The 26,687-nt window shown below is 42.2% G+C and overlaps 1 protein-coding gene across 3 annotated transcripts; it reads left to right on the top strand.

The window, feature by feature from the left end:
- Positions 1–115: 115 nt before the first annotated feature.
- LOC115134354 (vacuolar protein sorting-associated protein 4A-like) lies at positions 116–24,987 on the top strand. 3 transcript variants are annotated; one of them, XM_065022619.1, is made up of 12 exons: positions 116–293; positions 8,954–9,609; positions 14,152–14,263; positions 14,426–14,570; positions 14,760–14,821; positions 14,910–15,029; positions 15,165–15,321; positions 15,469–15,617; positions 15,817–15,898; positions 19,164–19,383; positions 19,498–19,638; positions 22,819–24,987. In XM_065022619.1, the coding sequence occupies exons 2-12, from the start codon at positions 9,502–9,504 to the stop codon at positions 22,918–22,920; spliced, it is 1,398 nt and encodes a 465-aa protein (XP_064878691.1). In that variant the 5' UTR covers positions 116–293; positions 8,954–9,501; the 3' UTR covers positions 22,921–24,987. The 3 variants fall into 3 exon arrangements, with proteins under 3 accessions (XP_064878691.1, XP_029524074.1, XP_029524076.1); XM_029668214.2 differs by lacking the exon at positions 8,954–9,609 and having other exon boundaries at positions 117–293; XM_029668216.2 differs by lacking the exons at positions 116–293; positions 8,954–9,609 and adding an exon at positions 6,567–7,785.
- Positions 24,988–26,687: the final 1,700 nt, after the last annotated feature.

The following is a 26,687-nucleotide window of genomic DNA, read 5'->3' as shown; positions in this document are numbered from 1 at the left end:
TGATTTTAAACCTAACCACACTGATAACCTTATTCCTAACCCTAAATTAAGACCAAAAATGCATAATTTGCGATATATAGCCAATGTTGACTTTGTGGCTGTGGTAACTTGTGAAAACCGTTGCTGGGCTGCGGCTGTCACAGAAAGAGGCAAGCGTAGTTACCTTAGTCATGCAGCAACCTCCCCTCTGAAAATATTGCAAACATATTTTGAAAGGTAACTTGAATTAGTATCAGAGACAGGAATTTGGGTGGAGTGCAGAGTGAGATGAAATGACAACGTCAACATTACAGGTAGGTTAGCTAGTTATCTAATGATAACTGTGTAAACAATCTCTCACCATTGATGTGCTAATACTGCATTCATTATGTGTAGTGTGATTAACCAGGCTGTAATAAATTAATTGTTATATACAGCCTGAATCTAATGTCTGCAAATAGTGTAAATTACAAGCCAGAATGTTATATACAATTACATTGGTCGGTTTGTCTTTCAGTTGCTTGTAATTTTTAAACAAAATATCTACAGCAAAATATTGTTTACCCGACTTCTGAGAGCGGGTAGGTAGTTATATGGACGGTTCAGCACCCAGGGAAAATTAGTTTTATATTGGATATTCGGTCTTCTCTCGTCAATTGTTATTGAACCATGCCATGACAATGAAAACACTCAATTAAATACAATTTTATTTGTCACATTTAACCTTTATTTAACTAGGCAAGTCGGTTAAGAACAAATTCTTATTTACAATGATGGCCTACCCCAGCCAAACCCTAACCCAGACAACGCTGGGGCAATTGTGCGCCGCCCTATTGGACTCCCAACCAGGGTCTGTAGTGACGCCTCTAGCATTGAGATGCAGTGCCTTAGACCGCTGCACCACTCCGGAGTTGAATACAACAGGTGTAGATGACCGTGAAATGCTTACTTAGCCCTTTCCCAACAATGCAGTTTAAAAAGTAAGGAAATTGGCAAATAAAAATAGTACATAGCAATTGACCAGTCACGAGTCAATGTGCAGGGGGTACAAGGTAGTTGAGGTAATATGTTGTTAGGGGTTAAAATGATTAGGCAATCAAGATAGATAATAACAGAGCAGCATCAGCAAATGTAGAGAGTGTAAGGAGTGTGTGTGTGTGTGTGTTGTCACGATAGCAACATTTTCCTAAGGACTTGATACCAGGGCAAGTATCACGATACCGAGTAGTATCACGGTAGTGAGTAGTGTCGCGATACCACAGTGGGGAAATTGAGTGGCTTAGCTTTCTGTTCGCCCCATCCCCCCAATGCTTATTCCTGCTTTCGAAACGTTATGCGCATTTGCTTGGCTACACAAAAAACCTGTCACTGATATTCACACTTCTACTCAATGCAGCACATATTGAATTTAACTTCACACTGTTTACTAAAACAGAATACTGCATAGCATGGCTGATTTGCTAATATTTGCAAAGGCCTACCTGTGATTTGGCTGGAGGAATAGGAGGAAGGAATATACATGCATAATGATCTGCATGTCATTGTGGCAGTAAGGAGAAACCACTGAATGAAACCTTCTTTACTCTTTAAAACACACACACTCTCCCTCCCTCACACACTCTCTGTCTCCCTTTCTCAAATAAACACACACACACCACTCTCTCCCACAAAAACACAACCTACACACACTGCTCCCAACTTGAAAAACATTAGGCAACAAACAGAATGTAAGGAGCACCAGAAGGAGATTTATTATGTATAAATACTGAACAGAAATATAAATGCAAAAGGGAACAATTTCAAAGATTTTACTGATTTTACTACAGTTCATATAAGGAAATCAGTCAATATACATAAATGCATTAGGCCCTAGTCTATGGATTTCACATGACTGGGCAGGGATGCAACCATGGGTGAGCCTGGGAGGGCATAAGCCCACCCACTTGGCAGCCAGGCCCAGCCAATCAGAATTAGTTTTCCCTACAAAAGGGCTTTATTATAGACAGAAATACATAATTGAGTAACACAATCCATTTTTAGATACTTCAGGATGATTTGGACAGGAAGTGTAAAAAGTTTATATACAGTGGGACAAAAAAGTATTTAGTCAGCCACAAATTGTGCAAGTTCTCCCACTTAAAAAGATGAGAGAGGCCTGTAATTTTCATCATAGGTACACTTCACCTATGACAGACAAAATGAGGGGAGAAAAAATCCAGAAAATCACATTGCAGGATTTTTAATGAATTTATTTGCAAATTATGGTGGAAAATAAGTATTTGGTCAATAACAAAAGTTTATCTCAATACTTTGTTATATACCCTTTGTTGGCAATGACAGAGGTTAAACGTTTTCTGTAAGTCTTCACAAGGTTTTCACACACTGTTGCTGGTATTTTGGCCCATTCCTCCATGCAGATCTCCTCTAGAGCAGTGATGTTTTGGGGCTGTTGCTGGGCAACACGGACTTTCAACTCCCTCCAAAGATTTTCTATGGGGTTGAGATCTGGAGACTGGCTAGGCCATTCCAAGACCTTGAAATGCTTCTTATGAAGCCACTCCTTCGTTGCCCGGGCGGTGTGTTTGGGATCATTGTCATGCTGAAAGACCCAGCCACGTTTCATCTTCAATGCCCTTGCTGATGGAAGGAGGTTTTCACTCAAAATCTCACGATACATGGCCCCATTCATTCTTTCCTTTACACGGATCAGTCGTCCTGGTCCCTTTGCAGAAAAACAGCCCCAAATAATTGCTCCCACAGTTGATTTCTTCAAACCAAGCTGCTTACCTATTGCAGATTCAGTCTTCCCAGCCTGGTGCAGGTCTACAATTTTGTTTCTGGTGTCCTTTGACAGCTCTTTGGTCTTGGCCATAGTGGAGTTTGGAGTGTGACTGTTTGAGGTTGTGGACAGGTGTCTTTTATACTGATAACAAGTTCAAACAGGTGCTACAGGTAATGAGTGGAGGACAGAGGAGCCTCTTAAAGAAGAAGTTACAGGTCTGTGAGAGAGAGAAATCTTGCTTGTTTGTAGGTGACAAAATACTTATTTTCCACCATAATTTGCAAATAAATTCATTAAAAATCCTACAATGTGATTTTTCAATTGGTGGCTGACTAAATACTTTTTTGCCCCACTGTAGGTACCATTAACCAGGTTTCCATCCAACCATTTTATGCGAGTAAAGTACATGTTGGATAAAAAATGTCACGACAGGGCTGATGGAAATTTGTCAGGAAACTTTCCAAAATACGCTAGACCAGATGGGATCTTTTTGCGTCGGTAAAATTAATTATGTGAGAAATTGCGTTGGAAACACCTTTATGCGCAAATATTCAGATAATAACCATCATATCGAAGTAAACTTAGATTCACGCAATGTATGTCGTGTGGTCCTCCCACTACGACTGGGGAAAGCATTCAGTTTATTAGGCTACTGATTAAATAAGTTATGATGAACTTCACAGAGTGGTGAAAGTGCACGGGTATAAGCTTGATGCTCCTTTCCAATAAATATTGAGGGTCTTATTCTGGTGACATGATGATCGAAGCTTGGCTTCCGTTTGGCAAATAAAAAGAATCTCGCTCTTTTGTCCGTAATAATCTCATCATGCACGATATTCCCACTGTATCTGCGAGCTGGTGGCTAGAGTACACGTGCCTAGACCAGAATGAGCACATTCAATAAATAATAATACACACAGTTTATGACAAAACAATGTAGTTTTTATTCGGTACATGAGCATTTATCTGCAAGTTATTTTTATGTGCACTATGTCATCACACACATCCTTTTATCCGCAACAAGTCAATTTTATGGAAACACATCTCTGTTGGGAAAATGTGCATATTGTTTTTAATGCAGATTTTAGAATATTCGCATGAAAATCTGTCACCAATTGGATGGAAATCTAGCTAATGACTTGCATCAGATTTGTGCAACAAATGCCAACAAGTTAGCATTTTAAACAGTGGACAACAAAACCAACACATGGATTGCTGTCAAACCAATAAAAAATAAAATAAAATAAATATTTTAAAAAATGAATCACCTAGAATAGCACCATCTTGTTGTCAGAACCTGGTAATATCCGGATGTAGGATGCAACAAAAACCTAACGACTGACTCAACCATGACTCGTTTCTCAGAACAGGGGGGAAAAACTCACCAAATTCACTGGGAATACATTACATAGGATGAAGAAACAATATTCCGAGCCGAAGCTCCATACTACATTTCAGACATAGAAAACTGAGATTGTATACTCATTGTTGGGGTGGGATTGGCATGGGGTGTGAAGGGTCCGTGGGTGGCTTTTGGCCGTTTCTTTGGATTCCTCATGTCTAACTCATTCTTAGAAAAAGTTTGGAACAAATCGTATGCTAGTAATATATTATTGTAAAATTATCCTATACATTAAAATTGCCAATTTGGGTGCAGTCAATTTGCTTAATTTCTCAGAAATCCAATTATATATTTTTGAGGCAGGACTGTTAATTGTATATGTTTCTAACAAAAACAAAAAACATTTCAGAACTATCTGAGATGGTGTGTGTCGAAATCCTCATTCTTGTGCTTTTTAAGGTGGAACGAACCCAGGTGCCTTTTGGTCCCAGACTTGGTTCAACGGTACCACTTGCCATGTGGTAGCAAAGTGAACAGGCTGTGGCTGGGGTCCTGACAATTTTCCATGCCTTCCTCTGACACCTCCTGGTATAGAGGTCCTGGATGGCAGGGAGATTGGCCCAAGTCATGTACTGGGCTGTCTGCACCACTCTCTGTAGTGCCTTGCGATCAAGGGTGGTGCAATTGCCATACCAAGCAGTGATGCAGCCAGTCGAGATGCTCTCACTGGTGCAGCTGAAAACTTTTTGAGGATCTGAGAGGCCGTGACAAATCTTAACATTCACCTGAAGGAAAAAGAGGCGTAGTCGCGCCTTCTTCACGACTGTGTTGTGTGTACCCTGATAGATCCTTAGTGACGTGGACACGGAGGAACTTGAAGCTCTCAACCCGCTCCACTACAGCTCTGTTGATGTGGATGGGGTCTGTTTCCTGTAGTCTACGATCAGCTCCTTTGTCTTGCTGAGGGAGAGGTTGTTGTCCTGTCGCTACACTGCAGGGTCTCCGACTTCCTCCCTGTAGGCTGTCACATTGTCGTTGGCGATCAGGCCTACCACCGTCATGTTGTCAGCAAACTTGATGATGGTGTTGGAGTTGTGAGTGGCCATACAGTTGTGGGTGAACAGGGAGTACAGGAGGAGCCTAAGCACACACCCCTGAGGGGCCTCCGTGTTGAGGGTCAGCGTGGCAGATGTGTTGTTACCTACCCTCACCACCTGTGGATGGCCGTCAGAAAGTCCAGGATCCAGTTGAAGAGGGAGGTGTTCAGTCCCAGGGTCCCGAGCTTGGGGATAGCTTGGAGGGGACTATGGTAGTCAATGAACAGCATTCTCACGTACAGTAGGTATTCCTATTGTCCAGGTGGGAGAGAGCAGTGTGCATTATTCAATGCACTATATTCTCACATACATTGCATTCGGAAACTATTCAGACCCCTTTTTCCACATTTTGTTATGTTACAGCCTTATTCTAAAATGAATTCAATTGTTTACACACAATACCCAACAATGATGAAGCAAAAACATGTTTTTAGAAATATCTGCAAAATGTATAAATATGTAAAAAAAAGAAATCATGATAATAATAAATATCACATTTACATAAGTATTCGGCCTCTTTACTCAGCACTTTGTTGAATCACCTTTGGCAGCGATTACAGCCTCAAGTCTTCTTGGGTATGATGATACAAGCGTGGCACACCTGTATTTAGGGAGTTTCTCCCATTCTTCTCTGCAGATCCTCTCAAACACTGTCAGGTTGGATGGGGAGTGTCGCTGCACAGCTATTTTCAGGTCTCTCCAGAGATGTTCGATCTGGTTCAAGTCCGGGCTCTGGCTGGGCCACTCAAGGACATTCAGAGACTTGTCCCGAAGCTACTCCTGCGTTGTCTTAGCTGTTTACTTAAGGTCGTTGTCCTGTTGGAAGGTGAACCTTCGCCCCAGTCTGAGGTCCTGAGTGCTTTGGAGCAGGTTTTCATCAAGGATCTCGCTCTGTGCTTTGCTCCGTTCGTCTTTCACTCGATCCTAACTAGCCTCTCAGTTCCTGTCGCTGTAAAACATCCCCACACCATGATGCTGCCACAACCATGCTTCACTGTAGGGATGGAGCCAGGTTTCCTCCCGACGTGATGCTTGGCAATCAGGTCAAAGCATTCAATCTTTGTTTCATCAGACCAATGAATCTTGTTTTTCATGGTCTGAGAGTCCTTTAGGTGCCTTTTGGCAAACTCCTATCGGGCTGTCATGTGCCTTTTACTGCGGAGTGGCTTCCCTCTGACCACTCTACCAGAAAGGCCTGATTGGTGGAGTGCTGAAGAGATGGTTGTCCTTCTGCAAGATTCTCCCATCTCCACAGAGGAACTCCAGAGCTCTGTCAGAGTGACCATCAGGTTCTCGTCAGCCTTTTTACCACAGTTGCTCAGTTTAGCCGGGCGGCCAGCTCTATGAAGAGTCTTGGTGCTTCCAAACTTCTTCCATTTAAGAATGATGGAGGCCACTGTGTTCTTGGGGACCTTCAATGCTGCAGAAATGTTTTGATACCCTTCCCCAGATTCATTTTACCTCATGCCTTGGTTTTTGCTCTGACATGCACTGTCAACAACTAACTAACTAACAAATATAGCCAGGTGTGTGCCTTTCCAAATCATGTCAAATCAATTGAATTTACCACAGGTGGAATACAATCAAGTCGTAGAATCATCTCAAGGATGATCAATGGAAACAGGATGCACATGAGCTCAATTTCGAGTCTCAAAACAAAGGGTCTGAATACTTACATTTAAAAAATCATCTAAAAACCTGTTTTCACTTTGTCATTATGGGGCATTGTGTGTAGATTGATGAGTCAAAAATATAATGTAATCAATTTTAGAACAAGGCTGTAACACAACAAAATTTGGAAGAAAGGAAGTGGTCTGAATACTTTCCGAATGCACTGTAGGTATTTCTCTGTGTTCAATAGAGATTGTGTCATCTGTGGATCTGTTGGGGCGTTAAGCAAATTGGAGTGGGCCTAGGGTGTCTGGGATGATGATGTTGATGTGTGCCATGACCAGCCTTTCAAAGCATTTCATGGTTACAGATGTGAGTGCAGTCATTGCGGTATTTATTGGCTGGCAAAACTACCTCTAACTTCCTTAATACTGCCTGTAATCCTTGGCTTTTGGTGAGGGTACATACATATGGTCACTGTGGGGACGACGTTGTCGATACACTTATTGATGAAGTCCGTGACTGATATGGTAAACCCCTTAATGTTATCGGATGAATCCCTCAACATATTCCAGTCTGTGCTAGCGAAGAAGTCTTGTACCTTGTACCTTTTGTCAGACCAATTCCGTACTGAGTGCGTCACTGGTATTTCCTGTTTGAGTTTTTGATTGTAAACAGGAAGGAGTATGGAGTCATGGCCTGGTTTGCCAAAGGGAGGGTCTTGTATATATTTCTCTAGGTAGAGTAAAAGTTGTCCAGATTGTTAGCGCCTCTTGTGGAGCAGGAGACATATTGGTAAAAGTGGGGTAAAATGCATTTTAGGTTTCCCATGTTAAAGTCTCCGCCCACTGCCTCTGGGTGTGCATTTTCTTGCTTGTTTATGGCCCTGTACAGCTCTTTGAGTGCCTACTTAGTGCTATTCTCGTTTTGTGGTGGGATGTAGACAACAGTGATGATTACAGATGAAAGCTCAGGTAAGCAAAAGCTTGTGACTTCCTTCACACTTGAAGCAGCGCACCAGTTGTTGTTTATGAAGAGGCCCACTTCTCCCCCTTTGATTGTGCCAGAGTCCGCTGTCTGGTCACGACGAAGCATGGAGAAACCCTAGACTTTTATGTCCATATCACCCAAGTTTCTTAAAAGCATAGAGTAGTACAGCTTTTCAAGCCCTGTTGGTAAGAAACTCTCAAACGGAGCTCATCCATCTTGTTCTCAAGTGACTGGACATTTGCCAATAAAACAGAGGGGAGTGCCGTATGATTTTTCTTTGCGTCTAACAAGGACTCTAGCCCTCGCTTGCGGCACTTGGGTAGCCCGAACAGTGGAGTAGGGTCCGGTGTAAACAACGGAACAGCTGAGTCGGAGTTGAAGTAGGAGCCAAAATCAATGTCGAAGTTGAGGTTTGTAGCTGTCGATTCATAGTTTAAAAGTACTTGGCGGTCATAGGTGATAATGGTGTGAGCTTTCTACACAACAAAAGTAAGGTTAAACACAAAGATAGTCACAAAATAACAAAGTCGGGTTGGCGCGGCGCACGTAAGATTTCGACAGACAATCTCCATTGGTGTCATCTTATCTTATGGTAAATTCTGAATCAAGGGATGATGGAAAACAATTGGTAAATTTTTTGGTGCTTTGAATTTTCTTTAAAAAAATTCTTCTTTTAAAAAAAAAATCCCACACAAAAAATGTTGGGATTGTTCTCCATCCTCCCCTGATTCAGAATATATAATTTTCATTGTCATGGTATGCTTGGTTTAATAGCCATTGAACCATATACCTACAGGCTCTCTAAAAAGTCTGGTAACAATACTTTCCTGTGGACCTTTAATCTCAAATTTCGTACAGCTGAAGGACAAACTGCACAGAAAACCAACAGAGTAAATAAAAATGTTATTGTATTCAACATTCTGGCTTGTAAGGAACATTTACACGATTTTGCAGGCATCGGTTTCAGGCTGTATATACCAATGTATTGTGTAGCTTGCTAGCCACATCATAAATTAAACTTCTAGTTAGCGTTAGTTACCAGTTAACTTGTATGCTGTTATTTAGCCCAATAATAGCCTAACTTTTTTTCCCTTTTTTTGTTGTTGATTTTTACCCCCTTTTCTCCCCAATTTCGTGGTATCCAATTGTTAGTAGTTACTATCTTGTCTCATCGCTACAACTCCCGTACGGCCTTGGGAGAGACGAAGGTCGAAAGCCATGCGTCCTCCAAAACACAACCCAACCAAGCCGCACTGCTTCTTAACACAGCGCGCCTCCAACCCGGAAGCCAGCTGCACCAATGTGTCGGAGGAAACACCATGCATGCACCAGTCGCTAGTGCACGATGAGACAAGGATATCCCTACCGGCCAAGCCCTCCCTAACCCGGACGACGCTAGGCTGATTGTGCGACGCCCCACGGACCTCCCGGTCGCGCCCGGCTGCGACAGAGCCTGTGCACAAACCCAGAGTCTATGGTGGCACAGCTAGCGCTGCGATGCAGTGCCCTAGACCACTGTGCCACCCGGGGGGTCCCTGTAGCCTAACTTTTTATAGTCTCTACTTACATATCACATCAAAATAATGTCACAAATGCAAAATATACACTGTTTTAACCGGTTTTAACTTAGTTCTAGCCAACAGTATTTTTCAGTGACATGTTTTTGCGTCCGTCTTCCATTAAAACACAGGTGTTCGGAGATGCAGAAACTAATTAGCACAGATATGCCTCTTATCTTCCATCTGTTTTGCGTAAACAAGCGCTGTAACATGGAAATACGGCCGTGTGGGAACCCTAACCCTGTAAAGGTGTAGTAATTGAACCTTTATTATTATTTCTTGCTGATGTGAAAGATAAATTCCTTATGTTTCCAAAACCGTACTGTAAGTTCTGCGTTTTAACATTCAGAATGAGCGTTGGGGCTCTTAATAAAACTTCCCCGGCCAGAAGATACTATCGTCAATAGGCGCTAAAGGTAGTTAGCATCGAAGAATGGGTTAGCTGTTATTGAATTGTACATTATTAGCTACCAACCATAGTATGTTTAATCTAGCTAGGTAACTAGCTAGCTACACTTGTCAGTGACACATGTAAATCTCAACTCTCCACATACAGTGCCTTCAGAAAGTATTAACACCCCTTGACTTTTTCAACAGTTTATTGTATTGCAGCCTGAATTTAAAATGTATTCAATTGAAATGTCACAGGCATACACACAATACCCCATAATGTCAAAGTGCAATGATTCTCCTTCCAGACTCACATCAAACATCTCCAATCGAAAATCAAATCAAGAGTCGGCTTTCTATTCCGCAACAAAGCCTCCTTCACTCACGCCGCCAAGCTTACCCTAGTAAAACTGACTATCCTACCGATCCTCGATTTCGGCGATGTCATCTACAAAATGGCTTCCAACACTCTACTCAGCAAACTGGATGCAGTCTATCATAGTGCCATCTGTTTTGTCACCAAAGCACCTTATACCACCCACCACTGCGACTTGTATGCTCTAGTCGGCTGGCCCTCGCTACATATTCGTCGCCAGACCCACTGGCTCCAGGTCATCTACAAGTCCATGCTAGGTAAAGCTCCGCCTTATCTCAGTTCACTGGTCACGATGGCAACACCCATCCGTAGCACACGCTCCAGCAGGTGTATCTCACTGATCATCCCTAAAGCCAACACCTCATTTGGCCGCCTTTCGTTCCAGTACTCTGCTGCCTGTGACTGGAATGAACTGCAAAAATCGCTGAAGTTGGAGACTTTTATCTCCCTCACCAACTTCAAACATCAGCTATCCGAGCAGCTAACCGATCGCTGCAGCTGTACATAGTCTATTGGTAAATAGCCCACCCATTTTCACCTACCTCATCCCCATACTGTTTTTATACTGTTTTTTTTAATGTATTTATTTATTTACTTTTCTGCTCTTTTGCACACCAATATCTCTACCTGTACATGACCATCTGATCTTTTATCACCCCAGTGTTAATCTGAAAAATTGTATTATTCGCCTACCTCCTCATGCCTTTTGCACACATTGTATATAGACTGCCCATTTTTTTTTCTACTGTGTTATTGACTTGTTAATTGCTTACTCCATGTGTAACTCTGTGTTGTCTGTTCACACTGCTATGCTTTATCTTGGCCAGGTCGCAGTTGCAAATGAGAACTTGTTCTCAACTAGCCTACCTGGTTAAATAAAGGTGAAATAAAAAATAAAAAAAATAAAAAATGATGTTTACAAATTCTTTTTTTTTTTAAAGCTGAACTGTCTTGAGTCAATAAGTATTCAACCCCTTTGTTATGGCAAGCCTAAATACGTTCAGGATTAAAAAAAAGTGTGCTTAACAAGTCCCATAATAAGTTGCATGGACTCACTGTGTGTAATAATAGTTTTAACATGATTTTTGAACGACTACCTCATCTCTGTATCCCACACATACAATTATCAATAAGGTCCCTCAGTCGAGCAGTGAATTTCAAACACAGATTCAACCACAAAGACCAGGGAGGTTTTCCAATGCCTCGCTGTCACAGGCCGACTCATAACCTGTGGCAAAAATGAGGGGACACGAACAACAGGTATAGGCCAATCAAAAAGGTTCTTTATTATAAACCAAACTATTAACTTTAAACAAAGAAAAAGGAATGAGGTGTGAAAGTATCATAATGTAAGGTGTATGTAAAGTGCAGGGATGTGTGAATCTGTGTGTGTGAATGACTGTGTGAAAACTATGCAAAACTACAAAGGAACAAACTAAACAGGATCATACCTGGAGGAGCAGAGAGAGAGAGAGACAAGAGTGATTAGTGAAGCAGTTTAAATACCCTGAGCCCAGGTGACTCCAATCACTAACGACCCTCTTCTGCCTGCAGGAGGAACCGCCCCTGCACTGCAGAGGAGGGGCTGTGACACTCGCAAAGAAGGGAACCGATTGGTTAAAAAAAAGCAGACATAGAATATCCATTTGAGCATGGTGAAGTTATTAATTATACTTTGGACGGTGTATCAATATACCCAGTCACTACAAAGATACAGACTTCCATCCTAAGTTGCTGGAGAGGAAGGAAACCGCTCAGAGATTTCACCACTAGGCCAGGTGACTTTAAAACAGTTGCAGAGTTTAATGGCTGTGACAGAAGAAAACTGAGGATGGATCAACAACAGTGTAGTTACTCCACAATACTAACCTAAATGACAGAGTGAAAAGAAGGAAGCCTGTACAGAATAACAAATATTCAAAAACATGCATCCTGTTTGCAATAGAGCACTAATGTAAAACTGCAAAAAATGTGGCAAAGAAATTCACTTTATTATGGACTGAATACAAAGCGTTATGTATGGGGCAAATCCAACACAACACATCACTGAGTACCACTCTTAATATTTTCAAGCATGGAAGTGGTTTTATCATGTTATGGGTATGCTTGTCATCGGCTAGCACTAGGGAGTTAAAAAAAAAAAAAAAAAAAAAAAATTGAATAGAGCTAAACACAGGCCAAATCCTAGAGGAAACCCTGGTTCAGTCTGCTTTCCAACAGACACTGGGAGACAGTCACCTTTCAGCAGGACAATAACCTAAAACACAAGGCCAAGTATACCCTAAAAAAATGGTTTACATTGACATTATGGGGTTGTGTGTAAATTGGTGATAAAAAAAGTCTAGTTAATCCATTTTGAATTCAGGCAGTAGCACAATAAAATGTGGAAAAAGTCGAGGTGTATGAATACTTTCTGAAGGTACTGTACAAAGTACAAGGACATTGAGTGGCAACGAGTACAAAATCTTAAATTCATACTATTGTTTCTGTTTCTCGTGTAAAGTCTGGGCTTTTGTTTGCTGAAATCCATATTTTTTAATAAAACGTTTGTCAAATACAGCCACCGACTGTTTCCTCATTTGGACAATGAGTGTTTGTAGGCCTATGTAATCTGATATTCAACTGGCACATGCCTTTGCGCTGAGTTGCCATTTTAGGCTGCATTTACACAGGTAGCGAAATTCTGGTATTTTATTCACTAATTGGTCTGTTGACCAATCAGGTCAGCTCTGAAAAAGATCCGATGTGAAAAGAAAGGGGATACCTAGTCAGTTGCACAACTGAATGCATTAAACCAAATTGTGTCTTCGGCATTTAACCCAACCCCTCTGAATCAGAGAGGTGAGGGGGGCTGCCAAAATCAACATCCACGGCGCAGGCAGTTGTCGGGGTCAACTGCCTTGCTCAAGGGCAGAAAGGTAGATCTTTCCACCTTGACTTGCTCAGGGATTCGAATCAGAGACCTTTCGGTTACTGACCCAATTAACCGCCAGGCTACCTGCCGCCCCCATCTGATGTGCTTGGTCAAAAGACTAATTAGTGGGGAAAAAAGATCAGAATTGGGCTGCTTGTGTAAATGCAGCCTTAGAGCAACAGAAACGAGAAAACAGTCAGTGGTTGTATTTGGCCAAAGATTGATTAAAAGTATGGGTTTCAGCAAACATCGAAAGGCCTCTTTACACAGGACAAACATAAGTACACAGTAAGGCTTTAAGATTGTTTACAGCTAGTAAGTATCGACTGACAGTGACTCAGTGTAGTCGGAGCACCAGTCCGCCCACACTTGTCACCACTCAAATTCGTTGTACTTGTACATTGAGAGTTGGGATTTCTCAGCTACTGTTACTTAGGCTATGTATTCCTTAATGGATTGTCTAGTCAAGTCTATTTATTATAGGTATTAGACTAGTAGGTAATTACTTCTGTCAGTGGAGGCTGCTGAGGGGAGGACGGCTCATAATAACGTCTGGAATTGTCACACTCGTCTGAATTAATGGACCAAGGCGCAGCGTACTTAGAGTTCCACATGTTTAATAAATATGAAACTCACCAAAAACAATACAGAAGCAACATGATGTTCTGGGCTGCTCACAGGTAGCTACACAAAAACAAGATCCCACAAACAACAGGTGGGAAAGGCTGGCTAAATATGATCCCTAATCAGAGACAACGTTAGACAGCTGCCTCTGATTGGGAACCATACCAGGCCAACAAAGAAATAGAAAACGTAGATTGCCTACCCTAGTCACACCCTGACCTAACCAAATAGAGAATTAAAAGGATCTCTAAGGTGTGACAGGAATGAAGTAATGGCTGGAATGGAGTGAATGGTATCAAACACATGAAAACCATGTGTTTGAACCCATTCCATTCACACCATACTGGCCATTATTAGGAGCTGTCCTCCCCTCAGCAGCCTCCACTGTTGTCTGTAAATGTCAGCTTTTACTTATCACAGTTACTGGACTCTACCATGATGTTTTCATGTATATCGTTCTTCCCTTCCTTTCTCTTCACATACGCAGAAAGCGATAGATCTTGTTACCAAAGCCACAGAGGAGGATAAGAACAAGAACTATGAGGAGGCTTTGCGCCTTTACCAGCATGCAGTGGAGTACTTCCTGCATGCTATCAAGTGTGAGTGTAAAATGTCATCTTCTCCTGGCCGCAAGTCCAATTTTTTTAAGTGTGCAGAGGGGAACATAGCTTGTGTTTTTGGGAGGTAAACATTGATTTAGAAAATACTTAATGGATGGAAGGTGGTTAAAAATTAATGTTTTTTAAATGTATTTTCTCCAGATGATGCACACAGTGACAAGGCAAAGGAGAGCATACGTGGGAAGTGTATGCAGTACCTAGACCGGGCAGAGAAACTCAAAGATTACTTGAAGAACAAAGAAAAAGCAGGGAAGAAGCCTGTCAAGGAAGCACAGAGTAATGATAAGTAAGTTGTCACACATTTGTTCACACAGACACTGTCCTGCATTAACAAAAGCATACCTAGGAAATAACACTTTGAAAATAGATCATAAAAACTGTGCATGCATGCATGCATTGCAGACAATGACAAGGGCCACACAGTCACCAGCACCAAGTAGTTTGTTTCACATTTAGAAATGTATATTCCTTCTAGGAGTGACAGTGACAGCGAGGGTGAAAATCCAGAGAGAAAGAAACTGCAAGAGCAACTAATGGGTGAGTGTGTTTGTCTCCTCTTTCACATGTCGGCTGTCTAAACTGTGTCTCTCATGTACATACATCACTGATTCTTGTCCTGGTACAGGTGCCATTGTAATGGAAAAGCCCAATGTCCGGTGGAACGATGTGGCTGGACTAGAGGGTGCTAAGGAGGCCTTGAAGGAAGCCGTAATCCTGCCCATTAAATTCCCTCACCTCTTCACAGGTTAGAATGTCTTTATTTCTCCCAAACATAATCTTTCTCACTATCTTCTGCGTGGACGTGTCACCATAACGATATACTACTGTATGTGTATTCTGTCTATTTGTTCATTATGCTTGAATTTGTCTCTGGTTGCAGGCAAACGCACTCCATGGAGAGGGATTCTTCTCTTTGGACCCCCTGGGACGGGAAAGTCTTACCTGGCCAAAGCAGTAGCCACAGAAGCCAACAACTCCACCTTCTTCTCTGTGTCATCATCAGACCTCATGTCCAAGTGGCTTGGAGAGAGTGAGAAGTGAGACATAATTTTTACTTGTAATTCTACTGTTTGTGTAAATCCCCATTATGCATGCATCCACAACTGATTAGAACCATTTTTTCTCACTGATACTTATGTGTCCTATGAAATGTTTGTGCCTCTCTTTCTCTCTCCATCCATCAGACTGGTGAAGAACCTGTTTGATCTTGCCCGCCAGCACAAGCCCTCCATCATCTTTATTGATGAGGTGGACTCACTCTGTGGCTCCAGGAATGAGAATGAGAGTGAGGCTGCCCGGCGGATCAAGACAGAGTTCCTGGTGCAGATGCAAGGTGAGAGATTAGTCACTACACCCACTCCCCACCATCTGCCAAGACAGCTATTACACTTCAGACCAAACAAACACCTCATCAGAAAAGACTTTAAACCTAATCCTCTCCATCAGTTGACTTGAACCTTTCTGATTCAATGCACCTTCCATATGAGCAACAGGCTTATATAGAGTTCTCATTCCTCCTCTCTGATTGACAGGTGTGGGCAACAACAATGATGGAATCCTTACCCTTGGGGCCACTAACATTCCCTGGGTTCTGGATGCTGCCATCCGCAGAAGGTCAGTGGTCAAAATAAGAGGACAGGGTCAAGTTGGGATGGGACATAGGTTTGTTGTTTATCATATTCACAGAAGTAATGATAAAGCCTGAATATATGCTGAAACTGTGTGTACCTATTCATGTAGATTCCATTGAGTGGAAGACCAGACCTGGATTTAAAAAAAAATGTTTGTAGAACAATAGATACGCACCCAAAATGGGATTTTTTGGTTTTGTATTGTTCAAGCTAAAATCATTTCCTAATTTCATAGAAATATTGGTCCAATAATATTTCTCAGATACCGGTACTTGTGAATTCAAATAGACTTTACTACAAAGTAACAAGCCGAGCTGGTCCGTGGATCAGCTGTTTTTCCCAGCCCCAGCACACTCCTTTTATACAGTTTCATCCTTACATTACATACATAGTCACTCCTCTCTATGTAAATTATCAACTATTTTTGGCTTCGCACCACTATTGTTTCCCACCCTAAGTTCTTTCTTTGAGGCAGGCTTTTTCCCACCAATACAAATCATTTATCACTCTACAAATCACTTAACCTATTATATTTGTGGTGCAACTGTGAAAGTTTGGTTAAAAAATAATAGGGGCCCCTACCAGGCTGCAGTCACAAGTACATTCATTATATAGATTATATCAGCACCCACCAGGCTAAAGTCGAATACGCTGATTCGGTGTGCGAGTTCATTAGAACGTGCGTCGAAGATGTCGTTCCCATAGCAACGATAAAAACATTCCCAAACCAGAAACCGTGGATTGATGGCAGCATTCGCGTGAAACTGAAAGCGCGAACCACTGCTTTTAATCAGGGCAAGGTGTCTGGTAACATGTCCGAATATAAACAATGCAGCTATTCCCTCCGCAAGGCTATTAAACAAGCTAAGTGTCAGTACAGAGACAAAGTGGAATCTCAATTCAATGGCTCAGACACAAGAGGCATGTGGCAGGGTCTACAGTCAATCACGGACTACAAGAAGAAACCCAGCCCAGTCACGGACCAGGATGTCTTGCTCCCAGGCAGACTAAATAACTTTTTTGCCCGCTTTGAGGACAATACAGTGCCACTGACACGGCCTGCAACGAAAACATGCGGTCTCTCCTTCACTGCAGCCGAGGTGAGTAAGACATTTAAACGTGTTAACCCTCGCAAGGCTGCAGGCCCAGACGGCATCCCCAGCCGCGCCCTCAGAGCATGCGCAGACCAGCTGGCCGGTGTGTTTACGGACATATTCAATCAATCCCTATACCAGTCTGCTGTTCCCACATGCTTCAAGAGGGCCACCATTGTTCCTGTTCCCAAGAAAGCTAAGGTAACTGAGCTAAACGACTACCGCCCCGCCCCGTAGCACTCACTTCCGTCATCATGAAGTGCTTTGAGAGACTAGTCAAGGACCATATCACCTCCACCCTACCTGACACCTAGACCCACTCCAATTTGCTTACCGCCCAAATAGGTCCACAGACGATGCAATCTCAACCACACTGCACACTGCCCTAACCCACCTGGACAAGAGGAATACCTATGTGAGAATGCTGTTCATCGACTACAGCTCGGCATTCAACACCATAGTACCCTCCAAGCTTGTCATCAAGCTCGAGACCCTGGGTCTCGACCCCGCCCTGTGCAACTGGGTACTGGACTTCCTGACGGGCCGCCCCCAGGTGGTGAGGGTAGGCAACAACATCTCCTCCCGCTGATCCTCAACACGGGGCCCCACAAGGGTGCGTTCTGAGCCCTCTCCTGTACTCCCTGTTCACCCACGACTGCGTGGCCACGCACGCCTCCAACTCAATCATCAAGTTTGCGGACGACACAACAGTGGTAGGCTTGATTACCAACAACGACGAGACGGCCTACAGGGAGGAGGTGAGGGCCCTCGGAGTGTGGTGTCAGGAAAATAACCTCACACTCAACGTCAACAAAACTAAGGAGATGATTGTGGACTTCAGGAAACAGCAGAGGGAACACCCCCTATCCACATCGATGGAACAGTAGTGGAGAGGGTAGCAAGTTTTAAGTTCCTCGGCATACACATCACAGACAAACTGAATTGGTCCACTCACACTGACAGCGTCGTGAAGAAGGCGCAGCAGCGCCTCTTCAACCTCAGGAGGCTGAAGAAATTCGGCTTGTCACCAAAAGCACTCACAAACTTCTACAGATGCACAATCGAGAGCATCCTGGCGGGCTGTATCACCGCCTGGTACGGCAACTGCTCCGCCCTCAACCGAAAGGCTCTCCAGAGGGTAGTGAGGTCTGCACAACGCATCACCGGGGGCAAACTACCTGCCCTCCAGGACACCTACACCACCCGATGTTACAGGAAGGCCATAAAGATCATCAAGGACATCAACCACCCGAACCACTGCCTGTTCACCCCGCTATCATCCAGAAGGCGAGGTCAGTACAGGTGCATCAAAGCTGGGACTGAGAGACTGAAAAACAGCTTCTATCTCAAGGCTATCAGACTGTTAAACAGCCACCATTGAGTGGCTGCTGCCAACACACTGTCATTGACACTGACCCAACTCCAGCCACTTTAATAATAGGAATTGATGGGAAATGATGTAAATATATCACTAGCCACTTTAAACAATGCTACCTTATATAATGTTACTTACCCTACATTATTCATCTCATATGCATACGTATATACTGTACTCTACATCATCGACTGCATCCTTATGTAATACATGTATCACTAGCCACTTTAACTATGCCACTTTGTTTACTTTGTCTACATACTCATCTCATATGTATATACTGTACTCGATACCATCTACTGTATGCTGCTCTGTACCATCACTCACTCATATATCCTTATGTACATATTCTTTATCCCCTTACACTGTGTATAAGACAGTAGTTTTAGAATTGTTAGTTAGATTACTTGTTGGTTATCACTGCATTGTCGGAACTAGAAGCACAAGCATTTCGCTACACTCGCATTAACATCTGCTAACCATGTGTATGTGACAAATACAATTTGATTTGATTTGATTTAAAGTCATAAGTACATTAATTATATTGGTTATGACACTTCTTATCGAGGCATGCATCTGGATTACAATGTGTGTCTATTTCTTTTGTATATTGGCTTTTCTTATGCTATACAGGTGTGGTTACAGGTTCCTTTAAAGCTTTTAATGATTCTGTTTCATTACATTATTATTTCACAATATGCTACTGAAAAATCACCATACTCACAGATGCAATAAAGTAATCATCAAGCATTCTCATCAGTACATTATGTCACTGTCAGGTTTGAGAAGCGTATCTACATCCCTCTCCCAGAGGAGCCTGCTAGGTCCCAGATGTTCCGTCTGCACCTGGGCAACACGCCCCACAGCCTGAGTGACGCAGACCTTCGTCAGCTTGCCAAAAAGACAGAAGGCTACTCTGGGGCTGACATCAGCATCATTGTACGAGATGCCCTCATGCAGCCTGTCAGGAAAGTGCAGTCAGCCACACACTTCAAAAAGGTTATACACTTGATATAGTAACTCCATTGTAGTCGACTCATGTACACCACATTAAAGGTGTATCTCTTTCCCTACTATTAAGGATATTTAAGATAGTTTGTTATGCTATTCTAGGTGCGAGGGGCGTCCCGTGCCAACAGTCAATTGATGGTGGATGACCTTCTGACCCCGTGTTCGCCTGGGGACCCGGCTGCCATAGAGATGACCTGGATGGAAGTGCCTAGCGACAAGCTGCTGGAGCCCATCGTCTGCATGGTGACAAGCACGCATCCACAACCAGTTCTCTAAAGTGTGACCATTGTGGTCACATATGCTCCTAAATATTTTGCTATGCAACCTGACATTTTATTTTGGGAGCGATGTGCGTCTAGATGAATTGTCACCCGGATAATAGTTGTTGTGTTGATAAGGCTTCGCTGTACAGTTGTTTTTGAGTGCCCAAGAGAGAAAGTGAGTGAGTGCAGATTCGTTACTGTCACGGTTGCACCATTGCTACAGGGAAAACGGAGTGTAAAAAGGTAAACAGGTAAAAAGATATGATCCATATTACCAACGCAATGTTTTTTTATTCCGATAGTGAATTGGCTATACATTCATAAACCATTTAGCGGGCTGTGCCAAAACCACTCGCGGGAATTTGTTTGGACATTGTTCAATCATGTAACCTCATTAGCTAGCTAATAACCTGGTTACTTAATTTCCAGTATATCCATACATTTGGGGGCATAGAAAGAAAGGAAAGGGGATAGATAGCTTCTTCAGGAAATCAGTGATCATAACTAGGGCCAGTTGTTTGTATTTTTGTGGGGGTGTTACCAGTAATGCCAGCATTATCCACTAGGTTTGCTGCAGGTTAAAAAATCCTAAGAAATGTTCTTTAATTGCGTGAGTGTTTGGTGGGGGATCGCCTAAGCCAGGGAAGGCGGAGCTCTATGAATCTTAATTGCTCAAAGCCTATTATTTTTCAGGGAATATTATTTGTAGATCAGTGATTTTTTTTATTTAACCTTTATTTAACCAGGTAGGCTAGTTGGGAACAAGTTCTCATTTACAACTGCGACCTGGCCAAGATAAAGCATAGCAACAACACAGAGCGATACATACAACAACACAGAGTTACACATGGAATAAACAAAACATAATCAATAATACAGTAGAACAAAAGAAAACAAAAAGTCTATATACAGTGAGTGCAAATGAGGTAAGATAAGGGAGTTAAGGCAATAAATAGGCCATGGTGGCGAAGTAATTAAAGTATAACAATTAAACACTGGAATGGAAGATGTGCAGAAGATGAATGTGCAAGTAGAGATACTGGGCTGCAAAGGAGTAAGATAAATAAATAAATACTGCATGGGGATGAGGTAGGTAGATAGATGGGCTATGTACAGGTGCAGTGAGCTGCTCTGACAGCTGGTGCTTAAAGCTAGTGAGGGAGATATGAGTCTCCAGCTTCAGAGATTTTTGCAGTTTGTTCCAGTCACTGGTAGCAGAGAACTGGAAGGAAAGACGACCAAAGGAGGAATTGGCTTTGTGGGTGACCAGTGAGATATACCTGCTGGAGTGCGTGCTACGAGTGGGTGCTGCTATGGTGACTAGTGAGCTGAGATAAGGCGGGGCTTTACCTAGCAGAGACTTGTAGATAACCTGTAGCCAGTGGGTTTGGCGACGAGTATGAAGTGAGGGCCAACCAACGAGAGCGTACAGGTCGCAATGGTGGGTAGTGTATGGGGCTTTGGTGACAAAACGGATGGCAGTGTTATAGACTGCATCCAGTTTGTTGAGTAGAGTGTTGGAGGCTATTTTATAGATGACATCACCGAAGTCGAGGATCGGTAGGATGGTCAGTGTTACGAGAGTATGTATGGCAGCATAAGTGAAGGATGCTTTGTTGCGATATAGGAAGCCAATTCTAGATTTAATTTTGGATTGGAGATGCTTAATGTGAGTCTGGAAGGAGAGTTTACAGTCTAACCAGACACCTAGGTATTTGTAGTTGTCCACGTATTCTAAGTCAGAGCCGTCCAGAGTAGTGATGCTGGACAGGCGAGCAGGTGCGGGCAGGGATCGGTTGAATAGCATGCATTTAGTTTTCCCTGCATTTAAGAGCAGTTGGAAGCCACGGAAGGAGAGTTGTATGGCATTGAAGCTCGTCTGGGGGTTAGTTAACACAGATTCTACACTTCACTTTGCTCAAGCTGATCCTCTCCAATGGACTTGGAAGTTGTAGTAAAACATTTGTCAATTAGGGGCAGTTTAAAGGGAGAGGGATTAGCTAGGTTTCTATCCATTTGACAACGGATTTTAATGCGAATATTCTAAAATCTGCATAAAGAAAATGTTCCCACCAGTAGTGCTTCCACCAAACAGAGTGGTTGTTTGGTGGAAACACTACTGGTGGGAACATTACACTCAAATGTGCCTACTATGGTATTGGCACGTGCACTCTAGCCAACAGCTCACAGATACAGTGCCGGTAGGCTAGTCTACATTTAGGTATTTGGTATTTTATTAGGATCCCCATTAGCTGCGCGAAAGCCGCAGCTACTCTTCCTGGGGTCCACACAAACATGAAACATGACATAATTCAGAACATTAATAGACAAGAACAGCTCAAGGACAGAACTACATACATTTAAAAATGGCACACATAGCCTATACAGTATAACAATACATACACACAAAATATATTTGACAAATAGGGGAGAGGAGTTGTGCTGTGAGTTGTTGCTAGATTGTTTTTTGAAACCAGGTTTGCTGTTCATTTGAGCAATATGAGATTCATAGAGCTACGCCTCCCTTGGCTTAGGTGACCCCCCACCAAACATTTATGCACAACCAGGCAGGCCGATTGATTTATTGATTAATTGATCATTAATTAATGTCCATTTCCTAGGATGTTCTACCTGCAGCAAACCTAGTGGATAATGCTGGAAATACCGAAAAAAGAAACACAAAAACCAACCAAAACAACTGGCCCTGATCATGTTATAGCAATGAACTTGAAGCTCTTAAAGAAACGGTGTACAATGTAATGCATCTCAATAGGTAGTGCTTTAACACAGTGTAGAAACCTAATATTACAAAATTACCTTAACTTCAATTACAGGTGTTTGTATCAATATTTTTGCTTTTTATAATAAACAAATGTCTTTATAGGGTTAGTTTCTAGGTTTCAAAATATCCGTTTCTATGGTTCAAATGTAGATGGAAATTAATATAGGCCCAATATTGACTGTATCTATAATAAATACAATAATTTAAAGCCACTCACAATGTTCAGTCACATTCTGTTCATACAGACAGGCTGTTTTTCAACATACACATTGAGGTATTACACATTTATACATATGCTAAACCATGCTCATATGTTTGTCCGCTGTGTGTGAACAGTGCTAATGGTTTGTTATCTGCTTTGTGTCCTCTGCCCTCCAGTCTGACATGCTGCGGTCCCTGTCCACCACGCGCCCCACAGTCAACACGGAGGACTTGTTCAAGGTCAGGAAGTTCACAGAGGACTTTGGACAGGAGGGTTGAGAGAGCCTTGTCATCTGGAGCTTAACAACTCCTTACCCTGTGTGGTGGAAATTAAATATTAATTACATACTATACTGTTTAATTAGACATACTATGCTGTTTTACCTAGAGATTTGTCTATTGTTATATGTTCGTATTTTTACTGATACAGACTTGTCTTGTGTGACTTAGTGGGAAGTGCAGGGAGGAACAGAGAGTGGTGGCGATATCAGCTATCTTGATCTACACAGACAAGCTAAATTACATTTTATATCTCTGTTCCCCGGGCCTGTTTCTGCACATCTGCTAAACTGCCACATAGACAAAATAGGTTGCACTTTTTCTATGAGAGGAGAGATACAACTCTGTTCATTGCGCTTTCCTAACGATGCACTGATTGAGTGGTTGTTATTGATTGCTTCATTTTGGCTAATCTTATAATGAAGTTGAAGAATACAGTCTCTCTCCTTTTGGTTAGAATTACCACCACACCTGCCACTTCTTCTCTCAAGCCCCATGCATGATGGAGCATTTTAACTTCATGTACAGTATATTCTTTCCCTCCGATCATTCACTATTGCAGTCCTGAAGACAGAAAGACTATTTATTTCTCTGCCATTTTGCACTTTTTAAGTTATTTGAAGTTAATAATTATGAACGAGAGGTATTGAAGCACTTTTGAACAATTACATATTTCATTGTTTTCTTGTCTCTCGTGTGTAAGTGCATACATGTCTTTTATTCAATGTGTCAGTCTTAATGTATGTCTTTTATGTGCATGATTTCTCTGTTTGCTTTTTCATTTATTGAGTTTTGACTGACCGTAGCTGCTCCAGTGTTGCCACCTCTCCCAATCCCCACTAGAGCTGTCCCTATGTTACAAATAGTGTTACTTACACTATTTATGATTATTTATTTTATTATATTTCATCTCGTCAAGATTTTTGTGTTGACTGACTGAGTACAGTTGTTGAGTGGGGGAGGCGTTTACATTTTAGTATTTCTCTGTTGACATGTGAGTGAAGATGGGGACGAGCATTTTTGTATTTCTGGATTTGAACATTGAAAATAATATTTCTACGACAGACACTATCATATTGTTCCAATACTGTTGTCATAATAGTATTGCCGTGTCTCTGTGTAGATGGGGGTATCGGTTCAGTAATACTTAAGTCAGTTCTGGTCCCAAGGGGATCTCACTCCTGTTACATGTAGCTATGATAACCAAGTTACCCTGACTTAATATATCCTGAATTCAAAAAGAACAAGATGTGCTTTTCATGATTCAATTGTAACTTCTTATTATCCCCTTTATAATATAGATCACCGGCTAATATTTACACCCTTTCCTTATTAATTTCTAGACATATTTTTGTCCACAACTTTTTAATCAAGTAATAATTAAATAAATACACACTGACTGCTTTTCCAATTGATGTGAACATTCCACACAAATATTCATTTAAAAAAGTTTATTATAACTAAACTACAATATTCAAAGGATTAAAAATGGATATATACACATGAATAAAGCATAACAAATCCTCTTGGTTACTTGAACCTCACTGTCAAAGGTTAACCAACATCCATTCAAACAAAGCAATGTTGGTGAATTCAATTTAACCTATCATGTTAATCACATACTTTGGGGTATTCAAACACAAAATAAAACTTAAGGCTGAACTGTGGAATAATTGAAAGCTTAATATTACCAAGTGGTGTAAAGTACTTAAGTAAAAAATACTTTAAAGTACTACTTAAGTCGTTTTTTTGGGGGGGGGTGGGATCTGTACTTTACTTTTTATATTTTTGACAATTTTTACTACATTCCTAAAGAAAACTCCATACATATTTACTCCATACATATTCCCTGACACCCAAATGTACTCGTTACATTTTGAATGCTTAGCAGGACAGGAAAATTGTCCAATTCACACACACTTATCAATATAACATCCCTGGTCATCCCTACTGCCTCTGACCTGGCAGACTTACTAAACACAAATGCTTAGTTTGTAAATTATGTCTGAGTGTTGTAGTGTGCCCCTGGCTATACGTCAATATAAAATAAAAATACATTTTTTTAAATTGTGCAAACTGGTTTGCTTATAAGGAATTTGAAATTATTTATTTTTAAGTATATCTAAAACCAAATACTTTTACTCAAGTATATTTTACTGGGTGACTTTCACTTGAGTCATTTTCTCTTAAGGTATCTTTACTTTGACTCAAGTATGACGATTTGGTACATTTTCCATGGCTACTATTACCCCGTCCATTTGAATAATTACCGCTATTTACATGCATTCTTTGACAATTAACATGTTTTTACAACCAGGCCCATATTCAATGTGTAGTAGTAAACATGTCCATACAGTGCATTCGGAAAGTATTCAGACCCCTTGAATTTTCCACATTTTGTTATATTACAGATTTATTCTAAAATGTATTAAATCGTTTTTTCCCCCTGTAACGTAAATGATGGGAGTCGAGAAGCAGGTAAGTTTAATAAAACAAAGAACGATACAACATAGGAGTAGCGTCTGAACATGGAACATAAACAATATTGCCTGGGGAATGAACCTAAGGGAGTGCCAGATATGGGGACGTTAATGAGTGAGGTAATGGAGTCCAGGTGTGCCTTCAGGTGCGCGTAATGACAGATGCCAGGACCAGTGGTTATTAAACCGGCGACGTCGAAAGCCGGAGAGGGAGTAGATGTGAGAGTACCCCCAATCTACCCTGGACGCACTGCTCCAGGATCAGGACAATGCCTGCCAGAGGGACGGCCACGAGAACGAGGAGCGGACAACGAAGATGTAATTAGCAGATGATGTTGGGATCCAGAATGTCCTCCACCGGAACCCAACATGGCTCCTCTGGACCGTAGCCCTCCCAGTCCACCAGGTACTGGAGTCGACCCCCACGACGTCGGGAGTCCAGTAGAGATCAGACGGTAGAGGTGGGATCTCCCTCAACATTTTGGGGGGCGGGGGAAAATAGAGGGGTGTCGTGGGAGACAACCTCAGCCAGGGGACCAGGAACCATTGGCCTAAGAAGGAGGGTGAGATACGGTAGTCAGAGGGGAGCTGTAATCTATACGTCACCTCATTGACCCTCCGGAGAACCTTGAACGGCCCCACAAACCGGGGGCTCAGCTTCTTGCAGGGCAGGCGTATATGTCCACATATATGTCCCAGAACACAGGGGCTACGACACGAGAGGAAAGAAAATATGGGTGAAATCGTAGAGACAGGACAGGGCATCGGTTTTGGTGTTCTTTGAACCTGGGTGATAGGTCAGCGTGAAGTCAAATCTAGTAAAGAAAAGGCCCACCTTGCTTGGTGCGGATTCAGCCTCCTCGCTGTCCGTATGTACTCCAGGTTCCGATGGTTGATGAGGCTGACAAATGGGTCCTTGGTGCCCTCCAGCCAGTGTCTCCACTCCTCTAATGCCAACGATCGCCAAAGTCATCATTCCTGTCTGCAGGGTACAGTTTCTTAGAGTAATACATTTTTTTGTGGATTACTTTTTCGTTGAGACAGAACAGCCCCCACGCCAACCTCTGAAGCATCCATCTCTCAACAAAGGGTAGCATGGGTTCTGGGTGTTTGAGCAATAGGGCAGAGGTGAAACGTCCCTTCAGTAGGCGTAAGTCCTCGTCAGCTGCTGGACTCCACACCAACCTACGGGGACCACCCTTGAGGAGAGAGGTGAGACGATGGAGCTAAAGTTCCTGATGAAACGGCGGTAGAAGTTGACAAATCCCAAAAACCGCTGTAACCCCT

Source organism: Oncorhynchus nerka, linkage group LG9a (genome assembly GCF_034236695.1).
Source record: "Oncorhynchus nerka isolate Pitt River linkage group LG9a, Oner_Uvic_2.0, whole genome shotgun sequence".
Classification (NCBI taxonomy): domain Eukaryota; kingdom Metazoa; phylum Chordata; class Actinopteri; order Salmoniformes; family Salmonidae; genus Oncorhynchus; species Oncorhynchus nerka.
Note: the sequence above shows the minus strand (reverse complement) of the source record. Positions and strands in the feature narration are given on the sequence as shown.